Source organism: Lutra lutra, chromosome 14 (assembly GCF_902655055.1).
Source record: "Lutra lutra chromosome 14, mLutLut1.2, whole genome shotgun sequence".
Classification (NCBI taxonomy): Eukaryota; Metazoa; Chordata; class Mammalia; order Carnivora; family Mustelidae; genus Lutra; species Lutra lutra.
In genome coordinates, this window is record NC_062291.1 from 54,140,251 (window position 1) to 54,162,684 (window position 22,434).

A 22,434-nucleotide genomic window follows, 5' to 3' on the forward strand; every position below is an offset into this window, starting at 1 on the left:
CAGAAATACAGAACTGAAGCTACAACAGAAAACACCCTCAATTATTTAACTTTTCCTGAATGAAATTTCTGGGTAAGTCTACAACCTCCCCAGGATCCAAAGTTTTGAAGGCTAGGAAGGTCCTCAAGATGGCTAACAGAAATCATGTCAGTTAAAGGGTGTGCTCACCAGTGCAAAGGAAGACTTAACAATCTCGACTTTTACAATATCCCTTACCAGCAGCAGCCCTCCCTGGTCCAGGCTATGTAACTCTAGTTCCTTCCATTTCTACACATGGGTCCTCCCGGAAGCAAAGAAAACTTTTAGGAATGAGATTGTTGATTTTTATAAGAAACTGTGTAGCTAGATTCATTTAACATACCTGAAAAATTCAAAGTTGAGACAAGCCTTTGGCAAGAAAAACTTATCATCTTGTTTGAACCAGAGTTTGCTCATAGCTGTATCCTGTGATGGAGAAACAATTCGGTTAATAAAATATGGGCACATTCGGCAAAAAGCTCAAACTACTCTTCAAGAGGAGTAGGATAGAGGCAATGTTGAGTTTCATGGCCTTGAAGCATACTCAGAAGGTCACCAGGTGGGAAGGTGTAAAGAGAAAACTGCCGATTCTAGCAGCAGAAAGAAATCACCCTTCTGTCCCCCCTTGATGAGGGAAAGGGGTACATAGCAGAGGAAGAGACAGACTGGAGAAGCCAATACCACTGTCCTGTTCTTGTCTTTCTGAACACTGGGAAGCAGATGCAGGAGTCCTTAGCAGGGTGCGGCTGCCAGCCTCCAAGGTAGGCTACAGCAACTCCTGCCTAAGGGCATTTACCTCCCTGTAGAGTCATCTCTCCCACAATGAACCAGGATTGGTATATGCGAGCACAGACTAGGACAGAAGGGATGGCATGGTACCTCTGAGATTAGGCTCTAAAAGACGTCATGGTTTCCATCTTGATCACCCACTTTTCTCTCTTGAATCACTCACTTTGGGGGAAGCCAGCTTCCAGGTCAAGCAACTCTACTGAGAGGCCTATGTGTTGAAGAACTAAAGGCCTGCCAACAACCACACAACTGAATTTAGAAGAAAATCCTTCATCCTTTATTGAGCTTCAAGAGGCTGAAGGCCCAGCCAACAGTTTGACTATAACCTAATAAGACACCCTGGGCCAAAATTACCCAACTAAGTCACTTCCAGATTCCTGACACTCAAAAACCGCATGGAGATAAATGTTTTAAGTTCCTAACTTTTGGAGGAATTTGTTATGTAGTCATACATAACACAACCAAAGATGAACAAATAAGCCACTACTTTAATTCTCCACTTCACTCATACTGTATTAAAAACTCTTGATGGGCGCCTGGGTGGCTCAGTGGGTTAAGCCGCTGCCTTCGGCTCAGGTCATGATCTCAGGGTCCTGGGATCGAGTCCCGCATCGGGCTCTCTGCTCAGCAGGGAGCCTGCTTCCTCCTCTCTCTCTCTGCCTGCCTGTCTACTTGTGATCTCTCTCTGTCAAATAAATAAATAAAATCTTTAAAAAAAAAAAAAAACTCTTGAAACTCTTACAAGAGTTAGAAATGTTCTCCTTAGTTTAGTTTGAGAAGACCTATTTAAAACAAACAACAAATAATAGGAGAGGTAAACAAGATTTCTCCTTGAATAACCTAACCTATGACTCATTAAAAGATCATTTTTTTTCTTTTCAAGCTTTTAATTTAAATTCTAGTTAGTTAACGTATAGTGCAATATTAATTTCAGGAAAATTCAGAGATTCATCACTTACATACAACACCCAGTCAGTGCTCATCATAACATGCCCTCCTTAATACCCACCTCCCTCTGTTAATCCTGTTTGTTCTCTAAGAGTCTCTTATGGTTTGTTTCCCTCTCTCTTTTTTCTTTTTTTCTTCTCCCTCCCCCCTATGTTCATCTATTTTGCTTCTTAAATTCCACATGTGACTGATATCATATGGTATTTGTCCAACTTCTTTCTCTTAGCGTAATACACTCTGGCTCCATCCACACCATTACAAATAACAAGATTTCATTCTTTTTGATGGCCAAGTAATGTTTCATTGTATATATATGCCACATCTTCTTTATCCATTCATCAATCAATGGGCATTTGGGCTCTCTCCATAGTTTGGCTAGTGCTGATAATGCTACTATAAGTATCATGGTGCATGTATCCTTTTGAACCTATATTTTTGTAACCTTTGGGTAAATACCTAGTAGTGTAATTGCTGGATGGCAGTGAATGATTCTTTAAATGTACTGTTGGATTCAATTTGCTAGTATCTTGAGAATTTTTGCATCCATGTTCATCAGGGATAATGGTATATAATTCTCCATTTTAATGGCATATAATTCTTCTCTTTATCTGGTTTTGGGATCAAGGACTAGCTTTGTAGAAGGAGTTTCGGAGTTTTCCTTCCATTCTATTTTTTGGAACAGTCTGAGAATAGGTATGAACTCTTCTTTAAATATCTGGTAGAATTCCCCTAGAAAGCCATCTGGCCCTGGACTTTTGTTTGTTGGGAGATTTTTGATTACTGATTTAATTTCTTTGCCGATTATGGGTCTGTTCAGATTTTCTATTTCTTCCTGTTTCAGTTTTGGTAGTTTGTGTATTTCTGAGAATTTATCCATTCCATCCAGATTGTCCGGTTTGTTGGCATATAACTTTTCATAATATTCTGATTATCTGTGTTTCTGTGGTGCCGGTTATCATCTCTTTCTTCATCATTTAAATTTATTTGGGTCCTTTCTCTTTTCTTTTTCATAAGTCTGAGTATGGGTTTATCAACTTTACTGATTCTTTCAAAGAACAAGCTCTTAGTTTTGTTGATCCATTCTGGTTTTTTTGTTTGTTTCTACATCATTTATTTCTGCTCTAATCTTTACTATTTCCCTTCTTCTATTAGCTTCAGGCTTTATCTGCTGCTCCTTTTCTAGCTCCTTTGGGTATAAGGTTAGCTTGTGCATTTGAGACTCTTCCTGCTGCCGCTTTTTTTTTTTTTTTTTTTTTTTTTTTCGTTTTTGAAACTTTTCCTGCTTCTTGAGAAGGTCTGTATTGCAATATGTTTCCCTCTTAGGACTGCCTTTGCTGCAACCTAAAAATCTTGGACTATGGTATTTTTTTTCTTTTTGATTATTTTTATTGATATATAATGTATTATTTGCCCTAGGGGTACAAGTCTGTGAATCATCAGGCTTACACATTTCACAGCACTCACCATATCACATACCCTCCCCAATGTCCATAACCCAACTACCCTCTCCATACCCCAGCATTCCCCCCAGCAGCCCTCAGTTTGTTTTGTGAGATTAAGAGTCTCTTATGGTTTGTCTCCCTCCTGATCCCATCTTGTTTCATTTTTTCCTTCGGACTAGGGTATTTTCGTTTTCAGTTGCTTCCATGTACTTTTTTATTTCTTCTTTAATTTTCTGGTTAACCCATTCATTCTTTTAGCAGGATGTTCTTTACCCTCCATGTATTTGTGGTCTTTCCAAATGTTTTCATGGTTGACTTCAAGTTTCAAAGCACTGTGCTCTGAAAATATGCATGGAATGATCTTGATCATTTTATACTTCTTAAGGGCCAATTTGTGTGTGATCCAGTATATGATCTATTCTAAAGAATGTTCCACATACACTAGAAAAGAATGTGTATTCTATGTTTGAGGATGAAATGTTCTGAATATATGTTAAGTCTGTCAGGTCCAATGTGTTATTCAAAGCCATTATTTCCTTGATTTTCTGCTTAGATGATCTGTCTATTGCTCTGTAAGAGGGATGTTAAAGTCCCCTACTATCACTGTTTCATTATCAATGACTTTATATTTGTTATTAATTGATTTATATATTTGGATGCCCCTAAACTGGGGGGCCTAAGTATTTACAACTGTTAAATCTTATTGATGGATAGATTCATTATGATATAATGCCCTTCATCTCTTAAGTCTTTGTTTTAAAATCTAGTTTGTCTGACATAAGCATGGATACTCTGGCTTTTTTCTGACATACATTAACCTGAGAGATGGTTCTCCATCCACTCACTTTCAATCTGCAGGTGTCTTTAGATATGAAATGAGTCTCTTGTGGGGCACCTGGGTGGTTCAGTTCATGATCTCAGGGTCCTGGGATCAAGCCCCCCATTGGGCTCCCTACTCAGTGGAAAGCCTGCTTCTCCCTCTCCCACTCCCCCTGCTTGTGTTCCCTCTCTTGCTGTCTGTCAAATAAATAATTAAAATCTTTTAAAAATAGTAATAATAAATAAAATGAGTCTCTTGTAGGCAGCATTTGTATGCATCTTGTCTTTTTTTTTTTTTAATCCATTCTGATACCCTATGTCTTGTGATTAGAGCATTTAGTCTGTTTATATTCAGAGTAATTATTAAAAGCTATGAATTTAGGGGCACCTGGGTGGCTCAGTGGGTTAAAGCCTCTGCCTTCGGCTAGGGTCATGATCCCAGGGTCGTGGAATTGAGCCCCACGTCGGGCTCTCTGCTCGGCGGGGAGCCTGCTTCCTTTCCTCTCTCTCTGCCTACTTGTGATCTCTATCTGTCGAATAAATAAATAAAAATCTTAAAAAAAAAAAAGCGATGAATTTAGTACCTTTGTATTACCTGTAAGGTCATTGTTCCTGTAGATTTTCTGTTCCTTTCTAGTCTTTGTTACTTTTGGTCTCTCCTTCTCAAAGGGTCCCTTTAATATTCCTTGCAGGGCTGGAACTCCTTTAGTTTTTGTGTGTCTGGGAAACTCTTTACCTCTTCTTCTGTTCTGAATGACAGCCTTGCTGGATAAAGTATTCTTAGCTGCATATTTTTCCCATTCAGTACATTGAATATATCCTGCCATTCTCCTCTGGTCTGCCAAGTTTCTGTGGACAGATCGGTTGCAAACCTGATTTGTCTTCCCTTGTAGGTTAAGGGCTTTTTTTTCCATTGCTACTTTTAGAATTCTTTCCTTGTCTGTGTATTTTGTGAATTTGACTATAATATATATAGGTGATGCCTGGCCTTTTTTGAATTTAATGGGAGTTCTCTGGGCTTCTTGGATTTCAATATCTGTATCCTTTCCTGAATTAGGAAAGTTTTTAGTTAATTTGTTCAAGTAAACTTTCTGCCCCTTTTTCTCTCTCATCACTCCTGGGGCTCCTATGATAGAAATGTTATTACATTTTAAGAAGCTGCTGAGTTCCCTAAGTCTACCTTCATGATCCAATACCTTTCCCTTTTCTTTCAGCTTCATTATTTTCCTAATTCTATTTTCTATATCACTGATTCATTCCTCTGCTTCATTCATTCTTATTGTTATGGCATCCATTCAGGTTTGCATCTCGGCTATACCATTTTAATTTCGGTCTGACTAGATTCTAGTTCTTTTATCTCTACAGCAAGGAATTCTCTAGTGTCTTCTATGCTTTTTTCAAGCCCAAGTAGTATTCCTATAATTGTTGTTTTAAATTCTAGTGCAGAGGCGCCTGGGTGACTCAGTTGATTGGGCTTCTGCCTTCGACTCAGGTCATAATCCTGGAGTCCCAGGATCAAGCCCTCATCCAGCTCCCTGCTCAGCAGGGAATTTGCTCTCCCTCCACCCCTACCCCCCTGCTCATGTGCTCTCTCTCTCCTTCTCAAATGAAGAAAATTTAAAAATAAATAAAGTAAATAAATTCTAGTTCAAACATCTCACTTATATCTGTATTGGTTAAATCCCTCACTGTTACTTCTATTTCCTTCTCTTTCTTTTGGGGTGAATTCCATCTTGTCATTTTGTCCAGAAAAACAAAAACAAAAACAAAACAATAACAAACTAGATCCTAGGTGTGTTTTGGTCTGCCTATCAAAAGAAGCTAGATCCTATTGCCCCTAGAGCTGAAGCTCTGTAGCACTTTATGATCTGTAGACTTGGTACATGCAAGGGGTTTGTGCTGGTCTTCTGGGGGAAGGGCCTGCTGCACTGATTCTCAGGTCTATTTGCCCTTGTAGAGATGCGCCTGTATGGTGTTGTGGGGGGGTGGTATAAGTGACTCTGATCTCTGCTTGATGGTGTGGTTTAGCTCACTGAGGTCAGTCAGTGTTGATGGGGTGGGAGATGGGAAGAACAGGGGATATGGCTCCACTCTGCTCTCATCTCTGCAGCGCAAAGCTCGTGCCCACCACTCTTCAGGAAGCCCTCACAGAAGAGCAAACAATCACCCCTCTTGTCCCCTAGCTTCTGTCAAATCCCTGCCTTCACCCTATCTGTGTCCAAGCTGTTTTATCTCAGGGCGCAGCTAGGATTCTAAACTCTAAATTTTAGGGACTCCCGCAGCACCACTCCATACTGATCCTCTGGGGAAGCTCCCCACTTTTGCTGTTTGCATCCAGTCCCAGGAAGGACTGCAGGACTGAGAAGCAGTTCAGAGTTTATAGTAAAGCAGAGCCAAAAGCCTGGTGTCTCCCTGTCCTCAGCTGGTGTTCCTGCTCCTGCGCCTAGGAACAGCGCAGTACATTGGTGTACCACCCTTTCTTCTGTCCATGGAGAGGCCTTGCTGTCACTCTAAAATGTACTCCAACGAGGGGAACTGTTTCCCCCTGCAACCCACGGGATCCTCAGACTACCTTGTCCACTCCTAGGTATCTGCCCTCTTCCCCCACAGGAGCACCACTAAGGCAGGCATGACCCTGGTGGCGGGAGACTTCTAAAACTTCAGATTTTGTGGTCCAATGCTTATAATACCCTGCAGTAGTCTCCCTAAGTAGGGCTCCCTCCCCTCTGCAGCTTCCACAGTTCTTAACTCCCCCAAATCCACTCTCCATAGCCCCTACCTTCCACAATTCTACTGGTACACTTGCGGTTTTGTTCTTGCAGTCCTCAGATTGATTTCTTGGGTGATCAGAATGATTTGATATTTATCTAGATGTGTTCAAGGAACAAGGCAAGCTTAGATTCCCCTACTCCTCTGCCATCTGAATTCCTCCCTTTTTTAGGGAAAAATGATTGTCTAGTTAATAATCTAATTGCTTGTGATAAATTTCAAGTTTCTAAACACTAATTCTTATCTCACTGAGTTGATCTGAATGTTAGGTGCTTTCAAGAAAAGAAAAAGATGTATGTCTTTGGTGGTGAGCTTAGAAAGGGAATTTAGGAAAGAGGATGTGCAGTAATAATTTGATCCATTTTTCTACACAATCTACTCAAGGTGTGAAATAATGAAAAGAGAAAATTCTGAAAAAGAAAAACAAGCCCCATTTCTCAATCACTGTTCTCACTGACTTACTAATTTCCTAAGTTCATTGTTCTTATCAACTTCCTAAAGCCACTCTAACAAATTGAGAGTTAATTTTAAGGGCAGGAAATCCAACAGCTTCCCTTGGATATGCCCTCTTCCAGGGTTTAGAAATTCTCTTTATCTCTAACTTTAACGATGCAGCACATATCAACTTCCTCACTCGGTCTTCAGTGAATATGGAAAGTAGGCCAATAACTTTCAGTAGATTTGTGGTTATACAAGGTGCCTGAGTGGCTCAGTCGTTAAGTATCTGACTTTGGCTCAGGTCATGATTCCAGCATCCTGAGATGGAGCCCCCATATAGGTCTCCCTGCTCAGCGGGAAGACTGCTTCTCTCTCTCCAACTACCCCATGCTTGTGTTCCCTCTCTCGCTATCTCTCTGTCATAAATAAATAAAATCTTGAAACAAAAATTCTGATTGTAGTCCAGACTTAACTTTTTTTCTGCAAAGAAAACAATACCCTAGATTCTAAATTGTTTAGTAGTTTGTTTGCTTTAACACTTCTAACCTCTTAATATTCCTTGCAATTATTCTTTCTACAACTTTCGGTAGCTCTTAGGATGTAAGCTCCCAAAACCAACATAGTACCAAATGCAAGAAATCATCTCTCCAGTCTCTTCCATGTAATAGGTATATCGCCTAAATTTAAAAATCACCCATTCCAACATGTTACCTTAATAAGAGATGGGTACGGTGTCGCTTCTTTTTCCAATGATAAAATCTCAAAATTCGTGGGAATAAATTCATTCTTCGTTGGAAGTTTAAATTTCCCATTCAAGTCAGCATTTTGCCATTTCTGGATGAATAATGAAAAAACACACAAAAGCAATTAAAGTTGGATTCAGAAGTTTAAAATAGCCCTTTTGCTTAATATCTAGCCAAGTATTAAGGGGATAAATGTCACACAGCTTTTCTTCTCCACTCCCAAGATCCACTGATGGCTTTTCATGAAACTTGAGTTGTTTTCTCTGTTACTAATCAAGATTTTATACTTAGTAATCTTTCTCCTTTACATATTTCCAAAATGACTGGCTGAGGTTAAGGGGCAATCTGTGACTACAGAAACATGAGAGACTACTTAGTCCATATGAAGATCACATTGGCTCTAGCTCTTTAAAGAAGGAAGAATAATTGTATAGGGATATATTACTGCAACTGGTAGACAATAGGTCATTTACAGAAGAATAAAACTTCCCTGCACTAGGTTATTTTTATGTGTAGTCTGAAAACTACTAAGTTTCAGTATTGCTCCTTAGGGCCTGGTCCACAACTGTCCTAGATGACCATATGAACTTCCAAGTGAACCAGTAATTCAAGCACAAGGTCAAGAACAAGGTGGAGTCTTAAGCCTGGATTGTGCAACAGGGTGGATACAACCTGCAGGTTGGATGTGCTCGATGGGCTAGTTCTGAAAGCTCAGTGGGACAGATCACAGGTCAGTGATTGTTGGACTCTTATTATAAGACTTCATTATTAAAAAAAAAAAAAAGCAACCAAGTGCCAATAATCCGGGTTCAGTAATTTGTTCTCCAGATGAACTAGCACAGCCTTGTAGCTTCTGCAGTTCTATTTTGGTCCCTGAGTTTATGTTTTTGGCACTAGCATGGTGGGGATGTTGGCCATATTGTTTATGAGTAACAGCTTAAATCTCCCAAATGGCTGAATAGTGGGGGCTGGGAAACATGTAGTAAATCGTTTCACTGCTAAACTCCCAGATAAATTTGGATTGTTTTGTTTTTAAAATTAAGTAAGCTCTATACCCAACATGGAGCTTGAACTCACAACCCTGAGATAAAGAATCTTGGGCTCTACCAACTGAGCCAGCCAGGCATCCCCCAGGTAAATTTGCTTAAAAAAAATTCCCATTCAGGCAGCACCTGGGTGGCTCAGTCAGTTAAGCATCCAACTCTTGGGTTTAGACTCAGGTCATGATCTCAGGGTCATGAGATCAAGCCCATGTCAGGTTCTTTCCCTCCCCACCCCCTGGCCTTCCCTCCATTTGCACACTCTCAAATAAATAAATAAATAAAATCTTTTTTAAAAATTTGAGGTAGGTTTGTTATCATCAGAGTTTGGTGACTAGAGGTTCTCTTCTGTTTTATGGATTAATTCATGGGAGATCAGCATTCCTCATCGTTTAGCTAAATGAGTATTTTTCCACACAGAGTGGCTCCAGTGATCTCATCCTATGTTGTGAACATGTCAGAGAAGTACCAGCAATGATTTTCTCAAACTATTTCTTTTTTTTTCTGTATTACACAGGTATACTTAAGAAATGTCCATTACTGGGCGCCTGGGTGGCTCAGTGGGTTGAGCCTCTGCCCTCAGCTCTGGTCATGATCTCAGGGTCCTGGGATTAAGCCCCATATCAGGCTCCCTGCTTCCCCCTCCCCCTCAGCCTGCCTCTCTGCCTATTTGTGATATCTCTCTCTGCCAAATAAATAAATAAAATCATTAAAAAAAGAAAAAGAAATGTCCATTACTCAAGTTTAACTAGAATCTAGTCAGAGCAAGGCTTTCTTGTGTCTTCCCATGAATAAAGGACACAATCTCAAAGATAAAATGACAATGAAAACCAAAAAAGAAAAAACACTAGACAAGTAGAAAAGACTCAGAAACAAAATCTGGACTACTGATGAATGGGGTAACATACTATCTAAACACGCCCGTTTTGAAGCGAATTTTAACTCCCTTACATAGAAAAAAGAGCAACAAGACAACATGAGGCATACAATATAGCATCTCCTAAAGTGAAGACAGTGTGAATCCAGAGTCCGCTCCCACCTGTATACACAGAATGACCATAAGGCCTCTGGAGCCCTTGTTATCTGTCTTTCATGCTCTCTACTTCCCTCTCTTCTTGCCTGTTTTGCTCCTCTGTGTACTTTGGACTTCAGTGATCTCTGAGTGCGTGAAGCCGGGAGTCTGCTTTCAGCTCTGCTGATCTAACAGACACAAGAGAAGGTGGCCATAGTGCCATTTCTTAATGCAAAAATCTCAGCTCTAGTTCTCCATCTCCTTGTTCATTTTGTTCAGGACAGCACAGACAGCCGTGGGCCATCACTCTCCATACTCTGGGCTGTGAGTTGGTTGATGTGGAAAGCTCATGCTCTTGTGTGTCCCTCACACATCAAGTTTATTCACAGATGAACGAACCCTACCTTAATGACTTCATCTGGTATAGCTTCTTGCTTGTACTGGGTTCCATACCACTCTTCTGTGCGGTCAGTTTTTCCTTCAAAGGACTTGGAAACTATTGCAACCCTAAAGGTAAGTGGGAAAAACCAAACAAACACTATAAACTCATGTTGTATATATGCATTTATAAAACCTGAGTCATGAAAACGTACATAATATCCAAGAGCATGCTAAGACCCAGTAAATCTAATAACGCTTAATCAAAACAGGCAATCAAATATAGAGGCTTCTGATCAAGGTCTCTATTACCCTTTGGCTAGAGCCCTTCATTTTTAATGTGAAAAGCAGCATGCAGGAATCTTGTGAGTAATGCTACTGACTAAAATTTTAAAAGAAGAGTAGCTAGGGAAAAAATGGAACCAAGTCAGTTGAAAAATAGTCTTTAAAAAAGCAAAACAAAGTATTCCTTCCCAGGAACAGCTGAGGCCCGGGGTTAACAAAAATGGTAAGAGAAAAAAAAAAAAAAAAAACCAACCCACCCTTATTGGCCCATCCAGAGATCCAAAAAAACAAAAACATACTTTTATTATTATTTGCTAAGTTTGTGCTCCGTGGGTTTTTTTCCTGCCAGAGACTACCATCAACTACATTTAGTACATGTACATTGGCCTTTATACTTCTAGAGGTAAAGAAAACAAGACCAAGAAACACTTATGTTCTGGTTTATTAAAACCTTTCATTGAGGGCAAGACAGGAACAGCCCAGAAAAAAAATCAGAAGGAAAAAAAGTTCAGGGAGAGAGGGTAGAGATAAGATGATGTCAAAAGATATGTGAACAGAAGATTACGAGAAGCATAGCAAAAGCAGCTCTGTACCACAGCATTACTCCTGTCCCCTGCAGCATCATCAAGGACATTTCTGCCTCTGCTGCCTTGTAATTATCAAAGTGGGAATCACTGCCATCCTCTCAGCAGACTCAGTGCCAGTCTGGGACCAATCTTATTTGAATCTTGTGGATAAAGAAGCTCTAGGCCAATAGTTTTGATGGCTTGCCATGAGGTCAGTCCTGTCACTGATCCCACTTCTCCCTTACATCCCAATTCAAGTAACAAGGCCTATGTCTTCTCCCACTTGTTCTTACCCATCATCTCAGAGGTTTGGTTCTAGCCTCTGAATGTCCGTCTCGCAGCTGAAAGCCCACTACTTGCAATGAAAACTCCCCTTTACCGAATACCCATCCATTTTCAATGTGTTCCTACTCCTCATTGGACCTTCGCAACTCCAATGCCTGACCATCAGAACCACTGTCTATTTCTTATTTATTCTAGACAAAATACTCTACCTGGCTAGCTGGACTTAGTCCTACTGCCTGGTGTAGGGTAGATAAAAGCAATCTGACTAACCTCTCTGTGAGTATGGCTGACTAATCCCCCAGCTGATGGTATTCCTGATCTGGCCTAGCTGCCTCTGACCACTACCAGTTCGAAAAACATGCCAAGGGGCACCTGGGTGGCTCAGTGGGTTAAAGCCTCTGCCTTCGGCTCAGGTCAGGATCCCAGGGTCCTGGGATTGAGCCCCACATAGGGCTCTCTGCTCAGCAGGGAGCCTGCTTCTCCCTCTCTCTCTCTTCCTGCCTCTCTGCCTACTTGGGATCTCTGTCTGTCAAATAAACAAATAATCTTTTAAAAATTAAAAAAAAAATTTTTTTTACATGTGCTGAATAAGAATATTTTCCATACAAACACAGGGAGGAATCATAAGGCTTAATGGATGGAAGAGTTCTGTTATTGTGTCCAGAAGAAATGTTCCATGTTGGCATTTTGAGAATTCCTTTTGAGGGGTATACATAGGGTGCATATAGAACTCACATGGCCACATGAAGGACATGTAATGTTTGTTAAGGACTTTCTTTCAATACATGGGAGAACCTGCTAAGACTCAGCCCAAGAAAGTGCTTCTACTCCTGCTGACTTCCTAAAAAAATGAATGGGCTAAGTCTCAAGGAGAACTCTGAAAATTGTGTTAGGAAGTAAAATAACTTGGTAGACAGGTGGTATTACCATCTTCTCTTCCACAAGGTGCCTGATTTTGGACAAGTTTGTTACACTGGTGGCTTTGGTCTCCCTGAATGACAGCCCACGCATCAGAACAATGTACAAGAGATTGATGACAACTCATAAACATTCATGAAGCATTCATTTGGGAGTGGACACAGCCCCTGCAACAAGAGCACTTTCAACTCTGTCCTGAGAGAAAGTGAAAAAGCTCGGGGAGAACTGCCAGAGGCTTTGGAGGATGACTTCTGGCACAAAATGCAACAGACACTGGCGGCTGCGCAGTAATGCTCAGGTTACGAAGGGGGAAATAAGGGGGGACTGGCAATCCTGAGGGATTTAGACAGCTGTATGCCAAAGTAAAGTGGATGGGTAACATTTGAAATGTTATTCTAAGCAAGTAAGTACGAAATAGATGAACACAGTTCCCTCAAACAAGGCAAACATCAAATACTGGTCTAACAAAGAGGGATACATTTGCAAAACAAGAATTAGTGTACCACTGAAGAATTCAGAACTGAAACATACAGTGAAAGACAATTCAAAAATAAATTACAGGGCACAGACCTGTACCCCTGGGGCTAATAATACATTATATGTTAATATAAATAAATAAATTATAGGGGTGCCTGGGTGGCTCAGTGGGTTAAGCCTCTGCCTTCAGCTCAGGTCATGATCTCAGGGTCCTGGGATGGAGCCCTACATCGGGCTCTCTGCTCAGCAGGGAGCCTGCTTCCCCCTTCCCCTATGCCTGCTTCTCTGCCTACTTGTGACCTCTCTCTCTCTGTCAAGTAAATAAATAAAAAATCATAAATAAATCAATAAAGGTAAGCAAGAGGAATAACAAAAGAGACACAGCATATACACATCAAACTTACACCAAAATCTACAAACCAGAGTATGAAAGTGTAAGAGACTTAAGTTAGGAGAAAAAGAAGAGAAAGCACAGTAATCTAAGTATGCCATGGAGAGCTGCAAAATATTTAACTGCAGACAGCTGAGAGAAACTAGCACAGAGACTGCTGCATCCTTAGACTATCTGCTGGAAATCTAATTATGCTTAAAAATAGTCTTGACGAGTTTTTTAAGTGTGTGTATGTGACAAGGCTATATATATATTTTTTTTAGATTTTACTTATTTATTTGACAGGGAGAGAGAGGGATCACAAGTGGGCAGAGAGGCAGGCAGGGGGAGGGTGGCGGGGGAAGCAGGCCCCCTGCTGAGCAGAGAGCCCAACATGGGGCTTAATCCCAGGACCCCGAGATCATAACCTGAGCGGAAGGCAGAGGCTTAAATGACTGAGCCACCCAGGCTATTCTTTAATTCTATCCACAAAGAATTGGCTGCTGATATGGTACTATACGGTCCTTAGAAAGGGGAGAGAAAAGAACTTTTCTTTTCATACTGAAACTTACAGCAGTGAACTTACAGTGAAACTTACAGCAGTGGGCTAGAATGAATGCCCACTACCAACTTCAAGTCAGCCATTTAGAAATGTTCAGAGGAAATGAACAGCTGTTATGGCTGGACAGCACTCTTTCAGAAACAATAAGCATCCTGACTATAGACTATCGGGAATATGGCTCCCCAGACATGAATTCTCATGAGACTTTGGCAAATAATTCCTGAGAGAGCAAAGAAAGACATCCAAGAATGAGAAGAGGCTTCACAGGTAACTGTGATGAATTCAAACAGAATTAGTACAGAGAGTACAGATCTGGCCATCAGAAACTTGGATTCTGGTCAATACTCTGACTCATTTTCTTTGAGATCTTGCCAAAATCACAGTTAAGATCTAAATTAGGCAAGCCTCTGAGCTTCGGTTTCATTACTTTTTAAATAAGGATTCTAAGTAGATGAATTCTATCCTTCCACCGGAAGAATTCTACCATATCATGATATCAAATCCTATTTCCAAAAAACATGCCTCAAAGAAGAAAAAAAGTACAAAAAAAAAATTTATTGATGAAACCCAAAGCCTTAAAGAATTGTAATAGGAAGGCTACAGTGCTGAAGAAATAGAGGTTCATGAAACATGATAAAAAAACACTTCTTAAAGGGGTTTCTTAAAGAAAGAAGGAATCAAGAAAGGTTAGGCTAAAGGCTTAGGGAAGTCAACCACCTTTTTTTGAGCCCTTGGTAACTTGATTCTGAAAAAAACACAGTTCTTACCTGGAAGGACCTCATAATCCAATAGGACATAAGACCTAAAGCAAAATGTGATACACTGGTCTTAGGCTGGCAGATGACAGGACTAATAACATCTTATTTATATTGTTTTTAGAAAACACATGGGCCGGGGTGCCTGCATGGCTCAGTCCATTAAGCAATTGCCTTCAGCTCAGGTCGTGATCCCAGGTACTGGGACTGAGGCCCACGTTGGGCTCTCTGCTCAGAGAGAAGCCTGCTTCACCCTCTCTCTCTGCCCCGCCTGCTGCTTGTACACACTCTCTCCCTCAAATAAATAAATAAAATCTTTTAGAAAAAAGAAAAAACATGGGTCTTTAAACTGCAAAGGTGGACCAAACAACAGAAAAAAAGGTGGTCAAAACCCAGGCCAGTATTAATGAGTGAGCCAGCCAGTAATTCAAATGAATTCACATCTCCAGTGCAGATCATTCACATTCTCTGATACTTAGGCAACTAACAAATCCCAAAAGGATCACTGCCCACCACCTTTTAGAAATACCGGAGGTGAGGTACCTGGGTGACTCAGTCATTAAGCGTCTGCCTTTGGCTCGGGTCACGATCCCAGGGTCCTAGGATCAAGCCCTGCATCGGGCTCCCTGCTCAGCAAGGAGCCTGCTTCTCCCTCTCCCACTCCCCTGCTTGTGTTCCCTCTCTTGCTATGTCTTTCTCTGCCAAATAAATAAAATCTTAAAAAAAAAAAGAAAGAAAAGAAAAGAAATACCAGAGGATGAGAGAAGAGGCAGAAGATGGAGATGGACAAATGTGGAGCCTAAAAAAAGCATAAGCCATAGGCACTGACCTCTCATAAAATTCTAGTTAACTATCAGACTACCAAACATTTAGACAAGAACACAGTATCCTAGGACTTGCATGGATTCAGCAAGAACTCCTAAGCAAAGATTTACTTAAGATTTAAGCAGAGCATGTGGCCAAGACTCTACAGCCATATTTGTAGATTTAATTTGGCAAAACAGAAATTCTGTCACATAGTACAACACCTTTGAATCTAACAGACATTATGTTAAGTGAAACAAAGATATATTGTATGAGTTCACTGATATTACATAATAAGTAGTCAAATTCATGAAAACAAAACAGAATGGTGGTTACCAGGAGATGGTAGGAGAGAGAAAAGAAGACTTGTTGTTTAATGGGCACAGTTTCAGTTTTACAAGGTGAAAAAGTTTGGAGATCTGCTTCACAATATGAATATATTTAACAATATGAACATAATACTGAATTGTAAACCTAGAAATGGTTAAAACTGTAAATTTCATGTGTTTTACCACCACCAAAACAAAAATCCTCTGAGCATGTATATGTGGGCCTATTTCTGGGCTCTGTTCTATGCTAATGATTTCTTTTTGATCCTCAGGCCAATGCACAATGTCTTAATTAACATAGCTTTATAGTTAGCCTTCAAATCCAGTAGCTTGAGTCCTCCAACTTTTGTTTTTATGTTCAAGGGTGTTAGGGCTGGGCACATGGGTGGCTCAGTTGGTTCAGCATCTGACTTTTGGTTTCAGCTCAAGTCATTACCTCAGGATCCTGGGTTCAAGTCCCCCGTCCAGCTCCAGGCTCAGCATGGGGTCTGCTCGAGATTCTCCCTCTCTCTCCTGATGCCTTTCCCCCTGCCCCACACCTGCTCTCACTCTAAAATAAATAAATAAATCTTAAAAAAAAAAAAAGTGTATGGATAATCCAGGTCCTTTGTATGCCCATAGGTATTATGGAATCAATTTACCAATTACTGAAAGGAAAAAAGGCTACAAGGATTTTGATTGTGATTACACAGAGCCTCTGAATCAGCCTGGAGAAAATTTAATAGCAAGTCTCCTAACAAGGTCTTTAACTTCTTTCAGCACTGTTTTGTAGTTTTGTATGATGAAGTCTTGCTTATCTTTGATTAAATTCATTCCTAGTTATTTTACATTTTTGTTGCTATTGTAAATATTTTTTCTTTCAAGTCTGAAATAATTACAAATTCACAGAAGTTACAAAAATAATACAGGGAGGTTCCATGTACTCTTCACCCAGTTCCCTCAATGGTTACATCTTACATTAATTATAGTAAAATACCCAAACTAGGAAAATTATATTTGATAGAATGTGTACATAGAATGAATTCTATGTCATTTTATCATATTTATCACATTACATAACTACCAATAATATTTCTTTTAATTTTCCCATCGTTTGTTGCCAGTACAAGTCTGGAAAAATGCAAACAATGGTAACTAGGAAAAAGACACTGATGGAACAGTTCGGTCAGAAGGATTTTTCTTCTTCAAAATCTTCAGCCAGATTGTTGATTTTATTCATAAAATGACTGTTCCAAAAAACATATTTACTCAATCTCCATGTTCCCAGGAGAATTTTGGAAATACGTGCTTGATAGAGGAGAAAAAATAAAAATGCAAAATATGTGCCCCTTAAATATATTTCTGGTATTATTTCACTTTGGAAAACATGGATGAAATTCAATTTTGAGGCAGAAATATCATGGGATAGTTCATAAGCTCTGTAGGGCTGAACCTCCTCTAATAAGAACATATTTGTTACTGTGAGAGCTCCTCCAACTTTTGATCTCCTGGTTAATCACTGGTCAGTGAGAAGGCTTTTGAGACTGTAATCCTTACTTCCACTTAAGAAAAAAGAGGGTGTCCTCACTTGTTTATGAAGCCAGATATGTAGTGATTTGAGTTGGGATGAAGTCAGGTTAAGATGATCTATTACTACATTTTATTCATGATAATGAAATTATGATTTTTTTTAATATTTATTTATTTGAGAGAGAGAGAATGAGTGGGAGAAAGAGAAAGAGAGAGAGATATGGGGGGGAATCCTCAACAGACTCCCTTCTGAGCATGAAGCCTGATGCGGGCTCAATCCCGGGACCCTGAGGTCATGACCTGAGCCAAAATCAGGAGTCAGAAGCCCAACCGACTGAGCTACCCAGGCACCCCTTGCTTCATTTAAAAAAAAAAAAAAGTCTTCATGCCCTTCACCCAGGGCACCTGGGTGGCTCAGTGGGTTAAGCCTCTGCCTTCGGCTCAGGTCATGATCTCAGGGTCTTGGGACGGAGCTCCGCATCCGGCTCTCTGCTCACCGGAGAGCCTGCTTCCCCACCCACTCCCTGCCTGCCTACTTGTGATCTCTCTGTCAAATAAATAAATAAAATCTTTAAAATAAATAAATAAATAATAAATTAAAAGTCTTCATGTTTTAGAGGTCCTTCCTCAATCTAGAGTGGAGGGAAAATGAGTGAGGAGCAGTGGTTAAAGATAACAAAGGCTGGTCATGTTTTGATTTGCTGATGTTTCTATTCTTTCTACTTTAATCATGCTCCATAACAAGTTTAAAAATGTTTTACTCACAGTTCCAAATTTTCAGCTTCTAGCCATTATTGAAAATATAGTATGTAGCAGTAAAATCTATAGAGTGACTCACCGGACATTTTCTGGTCTGAGTTTGTCGAGAACCATCTCTATTAAGTCAGGTCTAAATTCTTCCAGTAAATATTCAGCTGTGAGCACTTCTTCTAGGGGATAATACTTATTAAAAGGAAAAGAAATAGATAAATGAAATGTGCAAGGCTACTACAGAGTCTAACTTATTAAAAGCAAACAAATATCTAACACATTAAACCCATTATTTTACATCCCCCCATCCTCCTTCAACTAAATTTTACTCAGCTGGAAAAATTTCCTTTTTCTTTCTTACCACACTTGAAGCAGTTTCCTATTGCAGCATGATTTTGCAGTTAATCCCCAAATACATTTACATTATTGAGAGCAAAATCACAATTTTTTCAGGGAAAAGTGTAATATTTCTGGCTAAAAACTGAATCCTCATTAATGAAGAAAATTTGATAGTGAAATGCTGACACCTGTAGGATTCTTACTATAAAGTACACACATTTTTATAAACAGAATTTCCTCTCAAATTTCTATGAATGAAATTAGAAAAGCATTTAGAAAGGTGCTGGGAGAGGAGTGGCTTATATTTTTGGCTAGTGAAGAAAAATAATGTCGAAGGTGTTTTTTATTAGTAAGAGCAACTTCCATTATACTGAGACAGATTGAGTCACTTGTTCAACAAATATTTAACAAACATCTACTCTGTGCCAGGCAAGACAGATGATGTCCCTGATCCCTAATGAGCTTATATTCCTTTTTTTTTTTTATTGTGGTATACAATAATGCAGTTAATAATAATAATAATTCATTTGGGGATTAAGACTCAAGGCTGAACTAAAATATAGAACAATGAACATGTAAGTTAGGAGAGGGAGTGACCAGAGTTTTAAGGTTTTGGTTTTTTTTATTCCAGTTTGGTTAACATAGAGTGTTATATTAGTTTCGGATGTACAGTGATTCAACAATTCTATATTATTGCTCAGTGTTCATCAAGGTAAGTGCACTCTTAATCCCCTTCACTTACTGGACCCAAGGAGCTTATATTCTAATTAGGAGGGAGGCAGACAATAAACAAATTGCGTTGTTATAGTGATAGGTGCTATGAAATAAAAAGGGGCAGGGCATGACTGAGAGGTCAGGGAAGGTCTCTGTGAGGAAGACACACTTAAGTGGAAACCCAAATAAGAACCAAGCCATGCAAAGACAAGAGAGAGGAGTTCTAGGCAGAGAAAACAGCTAATGTAAAAGGTTCCACGAGGGAGAATAAACTTAACACTTGAAAATTAGGCAGGCAGGCAGCCAGTACAGCTGGAGGGGAAAGAGAACAGGGAGATGGGTTGGGGAGTCACATAGAACATGGTTAGAGAGTCAGGCAGATCACTTTGTAATCCAACATGCCATTTTGGATTTTATTCTGATAAGGAACTACTGAAGGATTACACAGAGAGACAATCTGATTTTGGTTTTCAAAATATTACTGAGGCTGGAAAAATAAACTATAGTGTGAAACAAGAGGGAAAACAGAGATTCCCATGTAAGAGATTATAATGGTAGTCAAGGCAAGAAATGATGGTAGCTCAGACTAGGGTAGTAGCAACAGAAATGGAGACCAGTAGATGATCTTTATGGCTTTCATACATCAGCAACTGATACATTGTAGAATTGAAAAATATTTCAAATATTTAAAATATTTAAATCCAAGAAACAAAATGCCTCTGTAATGAGAAATATTATAGATGATAATTTTTAGGGTGATGAAAATTAAGATTTTAAGCATGGTTTGACATCAAAGTTTGCCAGGTTGCTACAACATCTGAAGTTTTATACTACAGTTTCTATTTTTATCATTCATGTAGTACTGAAGGTAATACATGCGGGATCACAAAAATACTCTATATAGTAATGTATACATAAAATAACAAACTTACATGCAATATTCCTGCAATCTTAGAGGTATAGCCCCGTGGCCTCTCTTTATCTTTAAACCTAAATGCAACAGCATTCAAGTCCTAAAATGGAAAATTAATCCAATTACATGTAAGTCAACTACTACTTAGAAATACTTAAAAAAAGTTCTTTTTTTAGTTTCTAGCTTGCACTACAGACTTTCTACTCCATATTTAACTTTATCAGGAAAAATCAGCTATGCTTGATTTAGAAATGTACAGAACACAAATGAAAATAACCAAAACAGAGTATGATTGTTTAGCCTAAAATATTGAAACTATTAGTCAAAGAATTTAGGAAAATTGTGCAAGAACTTTGCAAGATCAACAGTTACACAGATGATCATTTTGTTGATCCATTCAGAGAATTGCATCCAGATTAGAAGCTCCTATCCTAAGTTCCACAAGCAGAGTATCCCTTTAAACTTTAACCTAAGTAAAAAGGATTTCTTTTGGGCACCTGGGTGGCTCAGTTGGTTAAGCGGCTGCCTTTGGCTCAGGTTATGATCCCAGGGTCCTGGGATCGAGTCCCACATACAAGCTCCCTGCTCAGAGGAGATCCTGCTTCTCACTCTGCCTGCTGCTCCCCAACTTGTGCTATCTCTCACTCACTCTCTCTCTCAAATAAAGAAAATCTTGAAAAAAAAAAAAAACACACACACACAAAAACCAGAATTTCTTTTTATTTATTTTTTTAATTTGACAGAGAGAGAGAGAGAGAGATCACAAGTAAGTAGAGAGGCAGGCAGAGGGAGAGGGGGAAGCAGGCTCCTCACCAAGCAGAGAGCCTAATGCGGGACTCGATCCCAGGACCTTGAGATCATGACCTGAGTCAAAGGCAGAGGCTTAACCCACCGAGCCACCTAGGTGCCTGGATTTCTCTTATCTTAAAAATACATTTCAGAATCTCAATAAGCCTTAAATATAAAGCACATATTTCTAAAAAACATTTTAAAGAAGGCTTTAAAATTCTGGCAGGGACACCTGGGTGGCGCGGGTGGTTGAGTGTCCAACTCCTGGTCTTGGCTCAGGTCATATCTCAGGGTTGTGGGATAGAGCCCTGTGTCTGCTTAAACACTGCCCTTCCCGCTGTCCCTCTCCCCTGTGCGCACTCTCTCTCAAATAAATTGAACTTTAAAAATAAAGTAATAATAGTAAAATTCTGAAAGAGAACATCTGTTTTATTAAAAAATAGTAAGAGATAGCCAGGCTTTTCCAAACATACAATAAAAGCACTTTTAAGAACATAATCATATAAAAAACAATTCACAATTTCTTTCAAAGTTCACGGTAGATTTTTGTCAGCAGATCTGAAAATGACAGAGGCTCATGAAGCTTTTGGCAAACACTAAGGTACGCCCTGATAGATACAAGCTCAAGAAACTGCTGGCTTTGTTATGAGGGACAGAAAAGCAATTCCTTTTTCCCTCCGAAAAAAAGTTACTTGATGCCTTAGCCCTAATTGTGCCCCAGGTAGCCAATCAGAGTAGTACAACTAAGCTTTAACTAAAGCTATTACGCACTGCAAGATTTTAGAGTTTAAATAACAACAACAAAAAACCCAAAAACTTTAAAAGTTTCATTGGGCCTTAAATTTAAATTAATTCACATATATATGTTTCCTGAAAAAATTTCCTTAAGAAAAATTTTGGTGAAACAAAATTACCTTGCACTCTTGGAAAACCCATTCTTGAGGTCCTTCTGCACGTAACTTCTGAATGTACTGAAACATGTGCAAAATTATATCTTCAACGTGTACTGGAAGAAAGGGGCACACTTAAAAACCATTCAGTCCTTGTATCCTTCAAAGCAGTGAGCTCACTCCTAAGGTAAAGTCAGGTAGGTAGAAATGGAGGCCTCACCTCCCTGACACTGGTTTTAGGGTTCCACACACATGGCCCTCCAGGCTCTAGGACATGGGACAAAAGGGACTTTGGGGAAGTTAATGAGCCAACGAAAGGCCAAGGACACATTTCATAAATGTAACATAATGACAGGTTGTTAAGGAGGAAAAAGTCATCCATGAAATGAAGGCCAAGCTGCACATGAAAAACACAATGGATGAATTGTATGAACTAAAGACTTTATGGCTTTACATAAAACAGATCCACAGCATTAAGAAAATTTTAAGAATTTATCATAAGAAGTCAATTTTCATTAAAAAACAAACAGGTCAATACTTACATAATCCTTCCTCAGTCAGGTCCACATTAATGATAAAAAACATAAAACCTCGGGCTCCTTCCTTCTGTCCACCAACAAGAGTATTTACCCAGCCTGTAAAATTCAAAGGAAATCAAAACAGGCTTATATGTGTAGCTTCCTTTAAGATAAAGAATTTTTTTTTTAATTTATACTATATGTTCCCAAGATATTACAATGGACCGTTTGCACAAAAAAGCAGAAAAAATTGGTTCAGAAAAAC

General features: G+C 39.4%; 1 protein-coding gene across 4 annotated transcripts in view; it reads right to left on the reverse strand.

Moving 5' to 3' along the window:
* IDE (insulin degrading enzyme) overlaps positions 1-22,434 on the reverse strand; it is a 115,752-nt gene that overhangs the window by 26,227 nt on the left and 67,091 nt on the right. For all 4 annotated transcript variants that reach the window (XM_047701959.1, XM_047701958.1, XM_047701960.1 and 1 more), the window contains exons 8-14: positions 22,194-22,286; positions 21,676-21,767; positions 19,992-20,072; positions 18,095-18,198; positions 10,423-10,525; positions 7,935-8,057; positions 362-444 (exon numbers count right to left, since the gene is read on the reverse strand). In XM_047701959.1, coding sequence (XP_047557915.1) covers positions 362-444; positions 7,935-8,057; positions 10,423-10,525; positions 18,095-18,198; positions 19,992-20,072; positions 21,676-21,767; positions 22,194-22,286 — 679 coding nt within the window. The remainder of the gene's footprint in view (positions 1-361; positions 445-7,934; positions 8,058-10,422; positions 10,526-18,094; positions 18,199-19,991; positions 20,073-21,675; positions 21,768-22,193; positions 22,287-22,434) is intronic.